This window comes from Netta rufina, assembly GCF_964035555.1.
Source record: "Netta rufina genome assembly, chromosome: 12".
NCBI classification, from domain to species: Eukaryota; Metazoa; Chordata; class Aves; order Anseriformes; family Anatidae; genus Netta; species Netta rufina.
The window spans coordinates 21,197,209-21,214,670 of NC_140135.1; the positions used below are offsets into that span (position 1 = coordinate 21,197,209).

The following is a 17,462-nucleotide window of genomic DNA, read 5'->3' on the forward strand; positions in this document are numbered from 1 at the left end:
TTTTCACAATCAATTCAGAGCCCATCAAAGCTTAGGGCCGTTCACTTTGTGGGCCTTTTGCAAACATCCTCCAGAAAAGCCTGCCAGAGGAGCCTTCCATTTTCCCTCCCACTTCCCCCATCCCGACCACCCCCTTTTCTTCCCAGCTCCCTTTCCCTTGGCCCGCAGGGTGCCCTGCTCGGGGCTCGGACCCGTCCCAGGCAGGGGAATTTCAGCGGTGCTGGACCCAGCCAGGGGACGCAAGGAGCCCCCCTGGCTTTCTGCTGCCCCCTGCCCGGCCCAGTTCCCTCATTCACAGCCCAGCTGTCCCCAGGGCGAGCCCATCCGACTGCCGGCACCGTGTTCTGGGAAACTCCTCAGTGTACGGGACCTGAGGGAGAGCAGCCCGCAGGCAAAGCAGGCGGAGGAAGCCACCGTGCGGTGCCAGCAGTCACTGGGGCTCAGATCTGACGGTGCCAGGCGTTTGACCTCAAACGCAGTGTGACCGCAGCTTCAGATCCCTGCCCATCCCTCCCAGAAGCTAAACCCAGTGCAGACTGGGATCGGGCCTGATCCACCAGGAGTGATGTTGGTGGGGCTCCCCAGCCTCATCCCCCCCCGACAGCCCCAGCTGAGAGCCCCGCTCCCGCTTGCGGTCCCAAAGCCGCGCACAAGGGCGAGCCGAGAGGTTCAGTTAAGGGCAGGACGCAGCCAAAACCCTCGGCCCAAATACTTGGGACGTTTCGGGGAGGAGGTTTGGAACGAGCATCCGAACGCGGGTCCAGGCTGCGCAGCTGCCCTTAGCTGTGTCCTGAGCCTCGTGGGAAGGGCAGGGCTGAGAGCCAGGACCCTCTGCAGCCCCCACAGAGCCCAAATCCCCCCCACCCGCAGGAAGGGATGGGTCTGGCACATCCACCCCCCGAAAGGGACAGCAGAGGGAAGGGAAGGGCAGCCGGGAGCAGAGCCGTGCGCCCTCCCGGAGTGTCCTGGTGCCCCGCTTACCCGTTACAGCAGTGGGACCGAGCTGGTAGAAGAGCATGCCTGCGGTGCCGGACGGGTCTGTGCAGGGACGTGCGGGAGCCACGGGACACCCAGCGCAGCCACAGGCAGCCTGCACCCGTGGGAGCCCCCGCACATCGCCCCGTGGATGCGGGGAGGCAGAGCGAGACGTTTTATTACGCTGCCTGTCCTCACCCCGCTCCGGATCCACGCAGAGCCCAGGCGCCCGCCCTGCCCCAGCACGCAGGAGCCTCCCCGCCTCCAGCTGGCACAGAAAAGGTTTCCAAGTGTCCCCGTCCCGGACGGAGCCGGCCGACAGCTTCCTCCTCCCACCGCCCTTTCCAGAGAAGTACTTTCCCAAGGAAGCACAGGAAAGGATCTTTCCGAGTCTCGATAAGAATGGGCAGAAAAACACTCATGCGAATGACACGGGCAGCTTGTGAATGGCCTGCGGGGACTCAGCGGCAGCAGCACCGTGGCCGGACGCCGTGACGGGGTCACCCATCACGAGCTGTGCCTGCGGGGCCATGGGGGCACGGGGCCGTGACCACCACCACCCCCCAGCTCTGGCACCGAAAGCGCACCGCAGATACCGGGGGTGTAAAGCCAGAGCCCGGCCAGCCTGGATGTCACAGGCATCGGGGAGGGGAAGGAGGGCAGGCCAGTTCCTGTTATTTTTAGATGGGTTTCCTAAGGGGACTTATGCAACCCTGCCCTCTCCCTGCATGCCTCCAGCTGTCGGTACCAGCAGCACTCCGACCTGCTGGCCAGCTCGCCCGGGTTTGACAGAGGAGCAAAGCCACACAGAGAGCTGCTGGCGCCTTCCATGCACACAGCGGGCAGGTAGATGGGCAGCACGGTGACAGCTCCCACATCAGAGAGCTCCCCGTGTGAGATGAGCCCTCAGCAAGCAGCCGGACATCCCCACGGGGGAACCCAGCACCACCACTCCCGCTGGATAAAGCTCCTGTTGGTGCACAGCCCCTACAAGTCCCCCAGGCAAAGCTTCTGCCCTTTTCCAGCAGCTGCCGGGTGCCGTGGCCCAAGGAAGAGGCAGCACGGGCACCCTCCCCACCCCAACGCCCTGTCCCAACCACAGGGACCGGCGGCTGCCCCACACAGGCCCCAGGGACGAGGCTCCGGCAGCACGGGGGCTGCGCCCACTGCTGGGACGGGGCAGGGGAACAAAGGGATTTGGGAAGGAGATGGCAGCTGGGGCCGACTGCGTGTCCCAGCACCCTGCGGTGGGGAGCAGAAAGTGAAAATGAGGTGAGAGGCTCTCATTTTGCTAGTGAAAGTGGAAGAAAAGCACAACCCTTCCCCTCACATCCAGTCCCCAGCACAGTCCCTGCACCACGGCACTTCACACAGCTGCAGGTTTGGGGGCAGGAGGGGGGGCTGGAGGCTGGCGCCCCTCCCTCGAGTCCGCTGGGGACACGGGTTCCCCACGCCATCACTGCCAGCCCCAGGAGGGGGCATGGATGGGCAGAAGGCCAGGAGATGCAGTACAAGGACAGACAGGTCTAAAAGGAGCGAGCTGAATCACTGGAAGCAAACACAGTCACTGATAGGAAAAGCACTTCCCAGAACCCCAGCTTGGCACTTTCGCTTTAAAATAAATGAGAAAAAAGGGAGAAGCAACACCCCAGGACCGAGCCTCTCCGAGCAAGCTTCCAAAATCCCCGTAGAAAGCCCCACACACCCAATTAGTGAGTGAACAGAAAACCACGCCACCGCATCGCCCCTGCATTACATCATGGAAAGCCAGGAAATCAGACGCGAGGGGAGCCGCCCCCGGCTGCTGTGCGCCAGCGCGGGAACCTCTGTGTGCTGTGTGCGTGCGTGTTTTCTTTCCATCACACTTCAGAATAAACTGTTGCCTACAACACTGGATATGCAGGAGCTCAGCTTCTCTTCCTGGCTTGCTAGCGCAAGTCCTCGCCTATTTTTACGGGAATAACAGAAAATCCCAACACGCTTCCTAACCCAGGGGTCAGTGCCGCGGCCACTTAACCAAGCGAGGACCCGAAATGCCCACCTCATGCAGGAAACCCGCTGCCTACGCCTGCCAACGGTACCGGGGCCAGCAGCGGTGCCACTGAAGGCAGAGGATTCAGATCTGCCTGCGGTGCCCAGCTCTGTGCCCAGCACCGGGTTTGGCACCACCCAAGCACAGCAGAGGGCCAGGTCCAGACCCCTCGGTCCCAAATGCCCGCATCCCTCCCCCTCAGTGAGGGCACAGCCCCAGGTCTGCACACCCTGCTCACCCCAAAACAGCGCAAGGGAAACAAAACAACGGGGTCACCCCATGGTCTCCCCCAGAGGCTTCACAGCAAGGGGGGGACAGGGGCTGCAGCTGCTGGTGCCCGAGCCCTCGCGCCAGGAGCTCGCCCAACGCCTGCCCAGCTCCGGCAGCCCACGCCTCGCAGAGCGGGCTGTCCCCACGCCAGCCGGGTGTCTGGAGCCGGGAGAGGGCCCCGAGCTGCGGGCATCCCCCGTCCGTGTGCGGGCTGGCACGCTGTGCTGAGAAGCACACCCAGTCTGCTGCCTGCCCGCTAGCTCCCGGCACAACCCAGCACACCGCAGGGATTGCAAAGCTGCAGGAGAGGGCACGGAGACAGGAATGAGAAGCTCGGCTGGACGCCGGCCCAGACGCGGTGGGTTTCCATAATTAACCTCAGCACTGTGAAGAGGTCTCACAAGGTTTGGGAACTGCTGCCTGCTCTGTCACCGGCGAGGAGTTGTTCAGCTGCCTCCACCAGGCTCCGAGGAGCCCCGCGGCACCGCGTGGCCGAGCTGCAGCAGGGAGGTGACAGTGCGGTGGCACCGCCAGCCCCAGGTGGCTCCGGAGCCCTAGGGCTCGTGCCCTGGCCATGTGCGTGGTGCGGGATGAGCCAGGGGAACTCCGGGGGGAACTGGCTGCCAGAGGCGGTGCAGAGGCGCCGTGCCCACGTGGCTGTGCCACCGTCCCCTCAGCCACGCCGGGACAGAGGCAGGGCTGTGCCCAGCGGGGTCGGGCCTGGGGAGGGAGAGGCCGGCCCGAAAGCACCCACGCAGCACCACAGCTGCACATAACCACAGCCACCAGCTGAGCCTGGGACCCTTCCTGTAAGCGGGCAGGGGCCGGGGCTGGGAGCCGGTGGCTGCTTCTGGCTGGGCTGGAGGCTGAGCCCTGCGGGCTGCACAAAGGCCGGGCTGTGTGAGCGAGGTGAGGCGCCCGGTCCGGGGGCTGGAAGGCAACGCGGTCACTTCCTCCCCTCGGTGTAATTATAGCCACGCGCTCCCCACAGGCATTTCCACACCTCGGTGGCTTCTCGCACCTTTGTCTGCCCCAGGATTCCTCCTCGTGGCCCTCGGCTGCAGCCTGCACCCCGCAGAGCACGGGGGGCCGGGGTTGGAGGCGCAGAGGTTGTGCGCTGCTGCTGCAGAGCAGGTGTCTGGTGGGGACACGGGAAGGGACAGGGCACCCACGGGAACAGAAACAAAGGGCCAAGACCCTCACCCGTCCTCCTCCAGCTGCTCGGAGCCCAGCAGCCCTGACTTGCTGCCTGTACCTACACAAATGCACATACACGTACAGGGGACAGAGAAGAGAGTTAAAAAGAAGGTGCTGGTGTGGCTGCAGCACCCAGCAGGACTGCAAGTGCTGATTGTAGCGGTGACTGCACGGCACCAGCAGGAGCTCCATGCTTGCAGTTCGCCAGCCTTCAGCAAGCTAAGAACACCGAGCCACTCCTGCACAACTCGAAGGAGAGAGCTGAAGGAAAAACACGGCACCCAGCTGGGAAGAATAAAACAGCAGCAGCCCTGCAGCAGCTCTCCACACTTCCCTCCTTCACACATCCATGCAAACACCATGGACCCAACCCACCACGGGGCCAAGCAGCAGCCTGCAGGTGTGCAAACGCAGTAACTGCGCTCCCGAGGGGCCCGGCGAGGCTCAGCCAGCCCTGCCAACGTTATATCAGCTGCAGGGGTCCTGCTCCGAAACGCACACAAGCATCTTCTGCAGCCTGTGCACTGTGCCAGGAGAGCAGAGCTGTGCCTCCTGCGAATTCAGGCCCCTGACAATCCAACCACTGATTTATTGAGCATGCACTGTCTGACACACGCCTGGTTCTACTCTTTGGGTGGCCACAGTGGCTGGGCGCTCTAACTCCTGATACTGGAAACCCAGAAGAGAAGCAAGATGGAAACAGCTACTTGGACGTTCAGCAAAACTAATCCTCCTTGCCCATCCTGTATCCCACCCTTTCTAAAATTGCACTGCTGTTTTCCTGTTGGTCATCCCACGGATCTCACGCGCGCTTTGTTTGGACTAGCGGACGCCGTCCCCGTGGCCGGGCTCTGCCAGAGACCCCCCCGATGGCGCTGGGGCACGGCGCCCGCAGCGGAGGAGCCCCGTGATGCGTGTCTTTACCTTGACAAAAATAAGATCCCATTTTTCCACTGCTTGGAAGCCTTTCAGAGCCACCCCCCCCAGCGAGATGTGCTTGCAGCCCGGTGCCACCTCTGGCACGCTGTCAGGCTGTGCCCAGGGAGCTGTGCCACGGCGCTGCTCTCGCCACAGCGCTGGCACCGAGTCAGAGACCCGGCACGAGCTGCCACTGAAGGCCAGCGGTCAGGGCACAGGGAAACTGCAGGCGTGCTCTGACGCCAGGAACTGGTAGCAGCTCAGCTCTCATCTTTGCAGAGCTCTCACCTCGGTAACGCAGCACCTGCAGCTGATGCGGGTCTGTAACCCCAGGCAGCGCAACCTGCCGAAACCTCTCCTGCTCTGTGTGCCCGGGAGCTCTCCTCAGCTCCCTCGCTTCTAAGTACTACAAAATATTTATTTGCTTAACACATGAAGGAATTCCTCCCTATTTCTGTGCATTCAGTTAGCAGAAACACCTGTCTCTGTTACCGGAGGAACCCCACAAGGGCTCCCTGCTGCCTTTTGGTGCTGCCCAGGAGCAGAACCCAGCATCGCGCAGCCCCTGGGGACAGAGCCCGGGGCCAGGGCTGGGCGGGCGCTGCCACGGCCCCGGCACAAGAGGAAACAGGCCCCGGGTCCCCAGCAGAGGCACAGGGCCTTACTTCAGGGCTCTTCTCTTTTTAAACGCCACCACACAAAGATAAGCCAGAATCGAGTATTTCTCCAGCTGTGCCCAATGACCCGCCTACCTTTTTGGCCAAATAACGTTTCTCTTGCAAACACGGGCTGCATGAGCTGGGGCAGGACTCTCGCTCTGCCCATAGGCGCTCTCCCACCTGGAGCATTAAGGGATTAACAAGTCACAGATCCCTCTTGCTGTCCAAAGCACACCAGCGCTGCGCTGAGACCCCACCGGCATTGCTGGTGCATTGGTCACCGCACAGCTGCGCGGCAGTTCCCGGGCAGGAATTTCCATTTGCTGTGAGCGTGCATCCGTCCCCTCCCCGCCCCGCAGCTCGCCCTTCACCGCGGCGAGGCTCTTTCCCTCTCCTCCCCCCTCCTTCCTGTCCTCGTCTCCTCTATCTGAAAGCTGCCTTTCAAGGAGCAGGCGGCGCTGGGCCACCAAACGTCCCCGTGGCAGGGCTGGCACATCAGCGTGCCCCGGGGCTCCCGGCCAAAGCGGGCTCTCGACCCCGGGCGCTCTCACTGCCTGGCCGGGGCTGGGGGCAGCGCGCACAGCAGGGCATTTTGGCACGGCCTCAGGAAACAATCAAAGGTTCCTAAGAGCTGGCATGCCGCGGAGTCACAGCTTTCACCAGCTTGGCTGACTTGGTGAGAAATAAGCCCAAATATTAAAGAGGCTACAGATCTACTGTGTCTGCAGCATCTTAAGCAGGGAGCAGAGGGGTTGAAATGAAAGCCACACACTGCGTAACCGAAACCAGTCTGTGCTTTGTCGCATCCATTTCCCCTCTCCTTCCTATCGAGCACAACCGCACCCTAAATATTAGTGCCTTCATCTTATCAGGGGCTTGGGGCTCGCATCCGGGCGAGCAGCAGTGGCAGTGACTGCAGCCCCTCGCCCAGCACAGAAGCCACAGATCAGTTCAAGGAGAAAAAAAATAAGAAAGGAAAAAAGGTAAAGGAAGATCTGTTCTGGTTTTCAAAACAGAAAGCGTAACAACAAAACAAATTGCACCTCCTAACCCTTCCCTCACCCTGCAGTGTAAAAGCCAAGGCAAACTAACTAACTGCAAAGGAAATGCTGTTTCCAAGAAATCTCTGACAAGGAAAAAGGTCATCCCACAGACTTTTCCATCTCCCCCTTTAAAGCATGTTTCTTGGCTGAAAGCTTCTACGGGATGAAAATACAGAGCTGGGGCACGAGCAGACTCACCATGGCAGAAGCTGTTAATCCTGGCTTTGTTCATTGGAGACTGTGACTTAAATGCAGAGAGGAATATCAGCATGACCACTGCCCTCCCGGCCCCGCTTCAGCCACGCTGGGCACCGTCCACGGGCAGCGAGAGGGCTCCTGGCCGAGGTCCTTCCCGGCGGCAGGCAGCTGGAGAGCTCCGACTTTTTCCATGCGGGCCTGGCGAACCCAGCTTCTAAAACCTGCCCTTACCGACCCGGCATGCACGGAAAGCCGGCTAATTTCTCTTCAGCAACAAACAGGATATCTACGGCTGTGCAAAAGGCTGAACTGTTTAAATAGCAGGGGTGGGAGTAGGAGGGGGAGAGCGCACAGAAAGCTAAAGCGATAGCGCATATGCATGCATGCAGGCTGCTTAACTATTTCGAGCTCTCTGGAAGGGCTGCCGCAGGCCGGACAGACTGACTGCCCTCCCACGGTGACTCACGGACGGCAGCCGCCCTGCACAGGGGCGTTCCTGTCCCCTGCAGACAGCGGGCGTGAGGTGCCCGCGGCCGGCAGGGACTGGATGCCCTCCCCAGCAGGGCAGGCTGCAGCGTTCAGGTGCGAGCAGAAAATGGAGCTGCTTCGGGTCGCCCACATCGCTTCCTGCAGAGCCTCATTTCATGGGCTCTGCACGGGGACTGCACAGGGCCGGCGGGGAGGCACGGTGCCGCCCTAACCCCATTGTCACGGGGCTCCTGTCGCACCGAGTGGCTGCTGGTGGCCAGTGGCTGGCAAACCACAGAGCTGCGAGCTGCTCCCAGCCAGGCAGGAGCACGGGTGGATCCGGCCTTTCCTGCGGGAACCACGTCCTCTGGGAGAGCTGGCAGAACGGAAAGCGGGGACCGGTGCCATCATAAACTTCCCAGTTCCTCAGGATATCAAAGGGGACCAGAAGCTTTGAAGATACGGTTGTTCAGGGACGAGAATGGGAGTACCTGCTATTCGAGATACATGGACTTGATTGCCAAATTTGCCAAATTCATGGTTTGTGCTCAACCCACCGGCGCTTCGCTTTGCCGCAGGAGCACACCTTCCCTTCACTCAGGCAGGACTCGCACAGCCCCGTCAGGCCGGCTGCAGCTACGGGGAACAACACGCTCCGAATAAGCAGCTTTGGACGACATGGGATTAGCCCCCATAATGAAAAGCACATTCTCTGTAACTGCGCTCTCCTTGTTCAGCACTTTTGGCACGATCCGTGTACAGAACGAGCTGCGAGATCCCCTCCTTGGAGCAGGACCTGGCAGGGGAGCCCCCGGCCCCAAGTGCAGAAGGGGACAGCCGAGGGAGCGGGCTGGCGGATCTGCCCGAGGGCAGCCCCTGGCAGGGAGCGGGACGCAAAGACCCAAACGCGTGGCCACGAGGACATCCCACTGACACCAGGGAGTTGCCTGCAGATGTGGAGGCATCGCCGTGGCCATGCAAGTTACCAGTGACCACGTGCAAAATTTCCACCACCGCGGGAGGAGCCCGAAGCCGCTTCCAAATGTGATCTCACGTCCCAGCGATGCAAGGAAGCCCCGGGCCTCAGCGGCAGCAACACCGCGACCCTGCAGGGTGCTGTCAGGGAAGGTGTCGCGGCGGCTGCCGGGCCCAGACCACCACACATCCTGCAGTAACGCCGCACAAGGATCCCACAGGCAGGTTAATGACATCTCCGAACCGAGAACAGGCACGTCCTGCCTGCTGCCATGGCCTCCCCACAGCATGGGGACGGTGCTCCAGGTCTCCTCAGGAAGAGCCTCTTCCATCACGGCCCTGGCCGGACCTTCCTGTCGTTAACGCTCCTGTGGCGCCACAGAAGGAAACCAGACGGCAATTTCCAGTTGCAGCAAAAGGGCAGCGGCTGCCTCCTGGGTTTCCAGTCAGCCAGCATTTTTAGGTGGGAGAGGGGAGGAGAGGGCCTGGGCTGGCTGCACAGAGCTGGAGGAGACAGCCGGTGCAGTCCCCTTGCCTGGAGTGAACTGAAACGCTGCCCAGGAGAGGAGGCTGAGGGGGCTGCAGAACATCCCTGCCTCCCCTCAGCTTTCTGCCTTACACCCTGCCAGGTAAGGCCGAGGGCAGTGCTGGAGGCAGGATGCCGACCCCAGCACCACAAAGGTCTCTGACACCAGAAACCTCCAGCCCCTGCTGCTGAGATGGGGAGCAATGGGGACACAGGCACAGCTCTGAGCACATCGTGAACACACGATGACAATAACCAGGTAACACGGAGCCGAGCTGTAAGGAACCGACCTGAGCCCCACAAGCCTCCCTCCTCCCCGCTCCCGCTCTTTCCCCATTGGGAGGAGGTGACGGTGGGGCTGGGCTCCAAGCTCGAGGCTCCCTTTTCTTTATGAAGCCAACAGGAGCTGCTGCGGAGCAAGCCAACAGACTTCTTGAGAAGAAGTTTTAAAGGATGTCACCGCTTTGTGAAGAGACAAAGGAATATTTTTAAAAAATACAGAAGTCTCCTTGCCAGGAATGTGGGGAATGTCAGGGAATATTACAAAACAGGATGCGAAAGCTGGCCTCGAGCAATGTTACGGACTCGTATGCTGACCTGACAGTGAAAATGCCGAATCCCGATGGAAGCAGAACCACGCACCTGCACTGGGAATTACGGACCCGGCTCACCTGGCCTGGTCCCATCAGCGTCCCACCAGAGGAGCCACCTCTGCCCGGGTCAGCTCTGCTCCCCTGCGCCCCAGCCACCCTGCCTACAGCCCGCACGCAGTGTAACCCCAGGCCCTTAATGCCCAACGTGGCATTTTCCGAGGAGCCAAAGCAAGCGAAGCCTGGTGGGACACGGCAAGGAGACGGCGCCCGTCGTGGAACCTGAGGATCCACGGAGGGCACAGCACTTACCTGTAGCTGAAGGACCAGGCTTAAACCCCACACATCTCCTGTAAGCGATGGGAAGGGCTTCTCAGAGCTGCTTAAAATCACTCTCTCTTTCAGTTCTGCTAATTAGCCAAGCACTTCCCGGCCTTCTCAGGGTTTTACACGCAGACACACGCCCTCCTCGCACAGCTACCCAGGCTCAAGGGAAGTTATGACGCCAAAGGCATCAGACTGACTCCCGTGGCTGCAGACAGCAAGGTCAGAAATACAGGAAGACCTCCCTAGGGTCACGCCAAGGAGAAGCCCATGAGTTAGAAGACAGCAGGAAGCCCTAATCCAACACACCGGCCATTGGCGGTAGCAGCATTAGAAAACAGAGGCCAGTTGCTCGCAAATAAGCTCCTTTTGGCAGGAACAGACATGCTTTTCCCAGCTTCCCTTCCATCTGAAAGTCCCCGTTTCAGCAGAAGGAGATGTGTCACAGCAAGACCTACGCGGGGCTTTTTTGCCTGGCTGAGTACTGACCCCACTGCACAATGGCCCCGCTTGTGCTTGCAGCTGGAAGGGCAGCAGCAAAGCGAGGAGCAGCCCGCAGCTCATGGCAGACAAATCCCCCTCCTGATGAAGGGCTTACTCACGGGGACTGGAGAAAGTGACTCCAGCCCACGTTCGATGCTCCTCAGGGGTTACATGAGCAAAGCTTTGAAATCAAATAGTCACAGCAGGACCTTCACCTGCAGGGAGAATGGGAAGAGCCCTCCAGCAGAGCCTCTGCTGCAGCAGCCAGGTGGGCACGGTGCTGCAGCACTGGGCAGGAACACGGAGGGAAAGGTTTTTGGAGCCGCTCAGGGCTCCTCGGCCAGCGGGCAGCCGGCCGGGAAGGGCGCTCGGGCAGGGCTCAAAGTCCCCCTGAGCACCCGAGCGTTGCGGAGCGGGGACCTTGGCAGCAATACTCACCTCTCCTGAGCCTCGGGGCAGCTCCCAGACCATGGAGCCTCCCCTTGCCAGCTCAGCCCCACTCATGGATGGCTTGCATGGAAGCACTTCGCTCACCTAAGCTTCCACAGCATTCAACCTGTGCCTCTCAGAACAATGCTTTAACACACCGACACCTCCTCAAGCCACGCTCGTTGCCATGCGGTCGCTCTTCTGTTGATGTTTCTCAGGAAGCCTTTGTCTTAAAAAAGCTTCTACCTCAGAGCTGCAGGCTAACGTCACTTGCGGTAAATCAATCAGCTCACTACTTTCTAGGACTCATCCGTGTCTATTTTTATGAGTAACTAATTTTTGACTCGCACTCATTTTCTGAAGGGACTCAGAGCCCTTAATGCACACTGGGTTTTCACAAGTGGTTAGGAAACCCAGTGCTGAGCTGCCTTGAAACGTCTGCTGCACAGGTCTCTGCTCCTGTTCCTTTGCAAAAAGCCAGCCCTGGGGCTCCAGCAGGTCTCGCTCAGCCTCGACAGCAGCAGCACGCCGACTGCAGCACCCTGCAGCACCCCACAGCACCCCGCAGCACCCGTACCTCGCTCCTGTGCTGGACACCGCACGATGCAGGAGGGACACGCACTGTACTGAGTAACCGCTCCACCTGCCCGAGGGCACAGCCAGGCAGCCCCTCGGGACAAGCAGTGCCCTGTCCCCCCACACCGACGTGCTCTCCCAGCACCATCGGGTCCAGCAGAGCGTGCCCGTGCTCCTTTTGCCTTATTTGCTCTCCTTTACAAGCCCTGCCCGCTGTCACTATTTTCCCCGTCCGGATAAGGAGCCGTTACTGGATAAATCACATGTGGCAGCCCGCTGGGCCGGAGAGATAAGGCAGCAGGAACTGGGGTACCCGCAGCTGGCACCACGTCCCCCAGCCGCCCCCAGACCCAGCAGCTCCATGACAGAGGCGAATTTCAGCTCCCGGGCTCAGCGCCCTGGTCCAGTGCAGCAGGAGCCTCCTCTCCTCCGCCCTGCCCCAGGCACGCTGCAGGGGACAACAGGGGCATGATGTGCAGCAAGGAGCTAGAAAAGAGCTGTCCAAGCCCCTGTTGGACCATCCGACACCCCAACCAGCTCAGGAGCCTGGCAAGGCGACAGAAGTGCCTCAATAACGCGCAGAGCACAGAATTGCACAAGATCCAGTTATATCTGCCCTCGCTGCCAGCAGCCGCTTACAAGCACAGCCCCTGCTGGGGGGTGGCACACACGGCCCGAGAGCAGGAGATTTCACCAAGTGAGGCAGCTGGGCAGGTGAGAGACTCTGCCAGTGCCGAGAGAAGCCCAAGGACATCTGAGATCACCACCTTCGTGTTTAACGAGGAGATGGGGATCGCGGAGGCTTCAGGTCTCATGAGGCCGGACTCCAGCCTGACCCAGGGCCAGGCAGGGCTCTCCCTGCCAAGGCAGATGTTGTTAATGCACCGTGCTTTCCTCCTCCCCATGGAGACGGAAGACGAAATGTCAGCGAACCTTATCAAACACAAATAACTTCAACTTCTGACCTTTTATCCTCTCCCTTCCCTGACAGACTGTGGCCAGGGGACAGAGATGTGAGCAGTGAACTCCTTCCCCGTGCCCCAGCGTGGTGGACCCCAACCCACCGCAGCATGGGGGGCGGCAGCCCGAAGCACAGCTCTGGCGGAGCAGGGAAGGGGCAGGGACCGTTGCACAAGCGGACAGCTAGCTCAGGGCTTAGTGACAAGGGAGCAGGAAGGAAAAACATCAAACCGCAGCCCTCTGCCAAGTGATTGGCGCTGCTTCCGCCAGCAGCTCTGCAGAGCTTAATTAATGAGCAAACATCTGCAGCCTCACATCCCGTAAAGAACATTCACAAAAGCACGCTCCATTCATGCGAATATAAAAAATAAATAATTAAAAAAAAAAAAAGTCTCGGTTTTTTCAGCAGGTGGGAAAGCTGGAGGACACGAGGAGAGGCAGGGCAGCGTCGCCGTGCTCGTGCCCCGGGGCCGCCGCGCTCCCCGCCGTGGCTTCCTGCACAGCCGGGTGCCGAAGGAAGAGCTCTGCGGCACACCCAGCTCCTCTCGAAGCCACTGGCACGGGCTCTGCTCTCAGCGAAACGCAACCCACCCAAAATTCACCCCCTCAGGCAGCTCCAACCAAGTCCCAACCTGCCTCCGGCTCCCCGCTGCCCAGAAGCCCGCAGCCACCCGCCAGCCCTGGAGCACAGGGTCCCAGCCGGCAGCAGCCCCGTGCCCGGCCACGCAGCACCTGGCAGGAAAGCTTTGCCTCACCGGCAGGCTCTGAGCCTCCTCCTCCTCCTCCTCCACAGCTTTGATCCCACGCCACGTGTCCTGCAGCCACCACAGAGCCTCCCAGCGTCTGGGGACTGCTCAGGGAGGACGGGACTGGGATCGGTGGGGGCACCCCACGTGCCCCTTTCAGCCTGCACCTCGCATGGGGCATGAGGAGACCCTGACCCAACGCCCCGGCTGCCAGCGGCCCCCAGGGCCCCCCCAGCTCCATCTCGCCAGGCGGTCTGGAACAGGAAGGATGCGGTGGCACACCTCGGCCGCAGCAGGTGGCCCTGTGCTTGGGGACCGCATTTCACTTTTTCTCTGAAAAGCAGAGTTAAAAGCGTGCTTCAAAGAATGAACAAAACCGACAGCGCCATCCTGTTTTCATGATGCCAGGGAACGAGGCCACCAAACCCCACACACACCTCGGCACCCCGGCTGTCCCGAGCCACCAGCAGCACGGCTCTCCCAGGAGCTGCCCGAGGAGGAGTAGGGGGAAAGGGGGAGAGGAGAAGAGAAGGAGAAGCCCCCTGGCAGCCACCGTGCTCCCACCACCTGCGCACGCCCCCGGCAGGGCCCCCACTTGCCTCGCAGGGTGCTGGCAGACGCCTGCTTTCCTTCTCCAAAACGCCAGGGTTCAAAGTCGCCGTGCTGAAGGACCCCTCGGAGGCCAGCTACCGAACTCCCCCAGCTTTGTCTGTGCGTGCTGGTTGCTCCCCGCTGACAAGCAAAGCAGAATTTCCAGCCTTTTACCACCAAAGCAGACTTCGCCCACCGCCCCCTCTGGCAGGCAGCGCAGGGGAGAGCAGCCTCCTGTCCCACGGATAAGCACACTGGTCACATTCGTAGCAGCTGTTCAAGGAGCATATCGCTATTTTCTTCATTTCCTATTTAACCGTCCTACTGGAAAAGCAGTTCAGCCTTTTCTGATTTCTGGATCAAACGCTCCCCGTCAGGGGCAGCAGCCCCACGGCGTTTTTGCAGTCAGCTGCCAGGGGCAGCCATGGTGCGAGCACGGTTACAAGTCTGAGAGCAGTTTGCAAATTGTTTAGGCAGGGAAAATTAAGGGACAGAAAACTCAAAGGTGAAAACTAAGACAGGGCACAAACACAACCAAAGCCAAGTGATTTTGACTCTGAAACAGGCAGGGCCAAGGCATTCCTCGTGCTGCTGCGGATGGATCAGCTCTGTGGGACGAGTGGCACGCGCTGAGCACGCAGGAGCTGCAGCCTCCTCTGCAGCCTCGTCCTCGTCCTCCTCCCCTCTCTTTTCCCACAGGTAACGCTGATGTGGGGCTCAGGGGCTTGCCACAAACCCGGTCTTGGGTTTCTTTGGGATAGCAGAGCTGCTCAGAGCCCTCAGCAGCCTCGCTCCCTCCAAAGGCTCAGTGGGACAGGGCAGCCCCGCAGGCATCGGGACCCCTGGGAGCACAGAGCAGCCCCAACCCCATCCTGGTCCCATGGCACAGAATCCGAGTTCAGGGCCTGAAACACCACGCGTGGCAGGATCACCCCGAGGCAGGGCAGGGAGCCCCGGAGCAGGCGGTGGCAGCAGGAGGACCGCTTCCCCTGCACGTCCCCAGGTGCTTCACCCCCACCTCTTCCCAGGCACCTGGGGAAGACCCAGCAAGGTGGGAATAATCCTTGTCACACCGACCAGCATCACCGAAATGTACCTGCTCCTCCGCTTCCCTCCTCTTTGGCAACGCGAGGGCAGCCTGCAAGGTCCTCAGCTGTCCTTGCACGTGTCCCTGTCCCAGCACAGTCCTGGTGTGCAGCGGGGACAGCAGGGCGCTGTTCTGTCACCGCTCCGTGCGCTTCTTGTCTCCATCTCGGCAGCTGCCACCAGGGCACGGGCCCCAAGGCCTGACCCCTTCAGACACGGGGATCCCACAGGCAGCAGGGTACGTACGAGGCACGTGGGGCGTTTTGACTCGTGTGTCTGAACAGAAATGGCACCAACGGGTGCCCCCGGGCAGCGGACACCACGGGAAAACCGAGTGTCCCCTACTGAAGCAGCAGCCGAAGCAAGGCAGCACCCACCAGCCCCAAAGCAGGCACCTGCCTTCTAACCCAAGCGGAGGCAGCCTCCAGCGAGCCTCCCAGATGTTTTCAGAGGCTGTCTACAAGACACCAGTGCTCCCAGTTCAGCCTTGTCGCACCGCCTCATGGCCACTGGTGGCTCATGGCTGGGGCTGCCACTGCTCAGGCTGCCAGCGCCGAGCGACAGCACCAGTGGCCCCAACAGATATAGGGCCAGGAGCCAAGGCGAAACAATGAAAACCATTTACAGGGCAGGAAGCTGCATCTGCTGGATGAAACGCTATCTTCAAACAAGACGTGTTTGGATAACTCCAGTTTCATAACTCGCCTCTTCCGATGTTAGGAAATCACGGTAATAAAAAGAAAACAAAATGGGGGAGAAGAAACTTGGCATGGGGAACAATGGGAGAATTGCTGGAGACACGGAGCTCAGCCCAACCTGCTGCGCCTGATCCCAGGGGCAGCCCCGGCTCCGGCAGCAAGCTCCAAGGGGTTTGCACAAGAATAAATGTCTGATCAAATATCATCGGGAAAGGAGTTAAATCTGCTCTAAATCTGCTCAAGAGCACAATACGCTTCGATGATCTTATATTACTTGCCTGCTTGCTTGTTTTTAACAGAAATCAGCGTTATCTTGGGGGGCAGGGAGAGCAAAATTAGACAGAGACGGTGAGCAACAGGCCCCAGAATTTGGGTTCTGGCAGGCCTCATCTTCGTCACCTTGAAGGCTTTAGAGGTGGCAAGGGACAGCAGTCACCTCTCTCTGGCACTGAGCGCTGTGGGGAGAGACCAGGCGGCTGCTGCTGGTGCTAGCAGGGGTGAGTGATGGCGAGGACAAACCCCCTGCCCCACAAATTCCCAACGCTAACCTGAAAGCCTGCCTGGGTGTTAGAGAAGGGCGTTTAATGGTGCCGTAGCAGGTCACAGCTTTGCAGGGACAAGGACAGAGCACAGCAGCTCCTCACCTCCAAGCGCGGGGCAGCTGCTCTGCAGCCCCTGCCCCACGTGCCACGAATTCCCACCACAAGGCTCTGCAGCAGCAATGAGGCCAGCTGGAACCGAGCTCCCTTGCTGGCACCAGCCTCGTTTTCCAGAGCCCACCCTCCCTCTCCGATGCCTTCTGCAGCCAGAGCCGTGCCCGCGGGGCACTGCCAGGGCGCACGGAGCACCGCCGGGTGCTGGTCGGGGTCCCCAGCTCCTGATGGGGCACGGCAGCAGCAAGGGTAAGGAGAGAGCTTAAAGCAAGGGGGTGCTGCAAAGGCACGGCTCGGTAAGGGGATTGTGCTCCTGCCCGAACACGGAGGGTGGGATGCAGATGAGGTTTTGCTCCCCCCAGCCAGTGTCACTCCATCCTGCTCGGCGTGACCCCCCCGTGTGCTCAGTGCTTCTGGCATCACGGCGAGGGCTGCTCGCCCTGCTCGGCCCCCACCCTGCTCCTTCCCCCGCCCCACAGCCACTGCCTCGAACAATTTGGGAGAAGGAGCCAAAAGCTGAGGTCACTCGACCAGGGCACCGGCCCCCTCCCCACCGACCTCCGCCCCCCGCCCCCTCCCCAGTCCAAATATAAACTTGCTTACAGGAAATGCCTTAAAGAAAAGGCACCTCCCTGAGTCCCGAAGAATGCCCAGAAAATAAACTGTCTCTGGACATAAAGGAAATGGCTTTTTTTTCTTTTCTTTTTTTTTTTTTTTTTTAAACACACTGCAAAGCATGTTTAACCCTTCCAGTCCCTGCCGGGACACCCCCAAGCCTCAGGCCCTCGGGGAGCTTCCAGGTGCCTTTCTTCTGGGTTGGCCACAGGAGAGCATCCCCTCGGCAGAGGTGCCCATGGCCTTGCACCACCTCCACGTCTTGAGCAAAACCGGTCCCAAATCCATAGCCCAGGTACAAACTCCCTGATGAGGAAAGCCCCAGACCCCAAAACTTTTAGATAAACACAGGCTCCATTCCCAAGCAGAGGACGAGCTCGCACAGTTGTCTGCATCACTCCAGGTCCTGCATCGCCAGGGAGCAGCTGGGGAAGCAGAGGGGCAGCTCCT

At 60.4% G+C, this 17,462-nt stretch overlaps 1 protein-coding gene across 6 annotated transcripts in view; it reads right to left on the reverse strand.

The window, feature by feature from the left end:
• The window catches only part of STARD8 (StAR related lipid transfer domain containing 8), a 50,654-nt gene that overhangs the window by 13,565 nt on the left and 19,627 nt on the right, over positions 1-17,462 (reverse strand). The window contains exon 1 of one of the 6 annotated variants that reach the window (XM_084293933.1): positions 10,164-10,175. The exons of 3 other annotated variants lie outside the window; for them this stretch is intronic. Coding sequence is in view for 2 of the 3 variants with exons in the window: in XM_084293929.1 (XP_084150055.1) it covers positions 7,293-7,365 (73 nt within the window). In the remaining variant the exon portion in view is untranslated. Of the gene's footprint in view, positions 1-981; positions 1,109-7,292; positions 7,626-10,163; positions 10,176-17,462 lie in introns of those variants that run through there. 2 more of the 6 variants (XM_084293929.1, XM_084293930.1) reach the window with 2 other exon arrangements.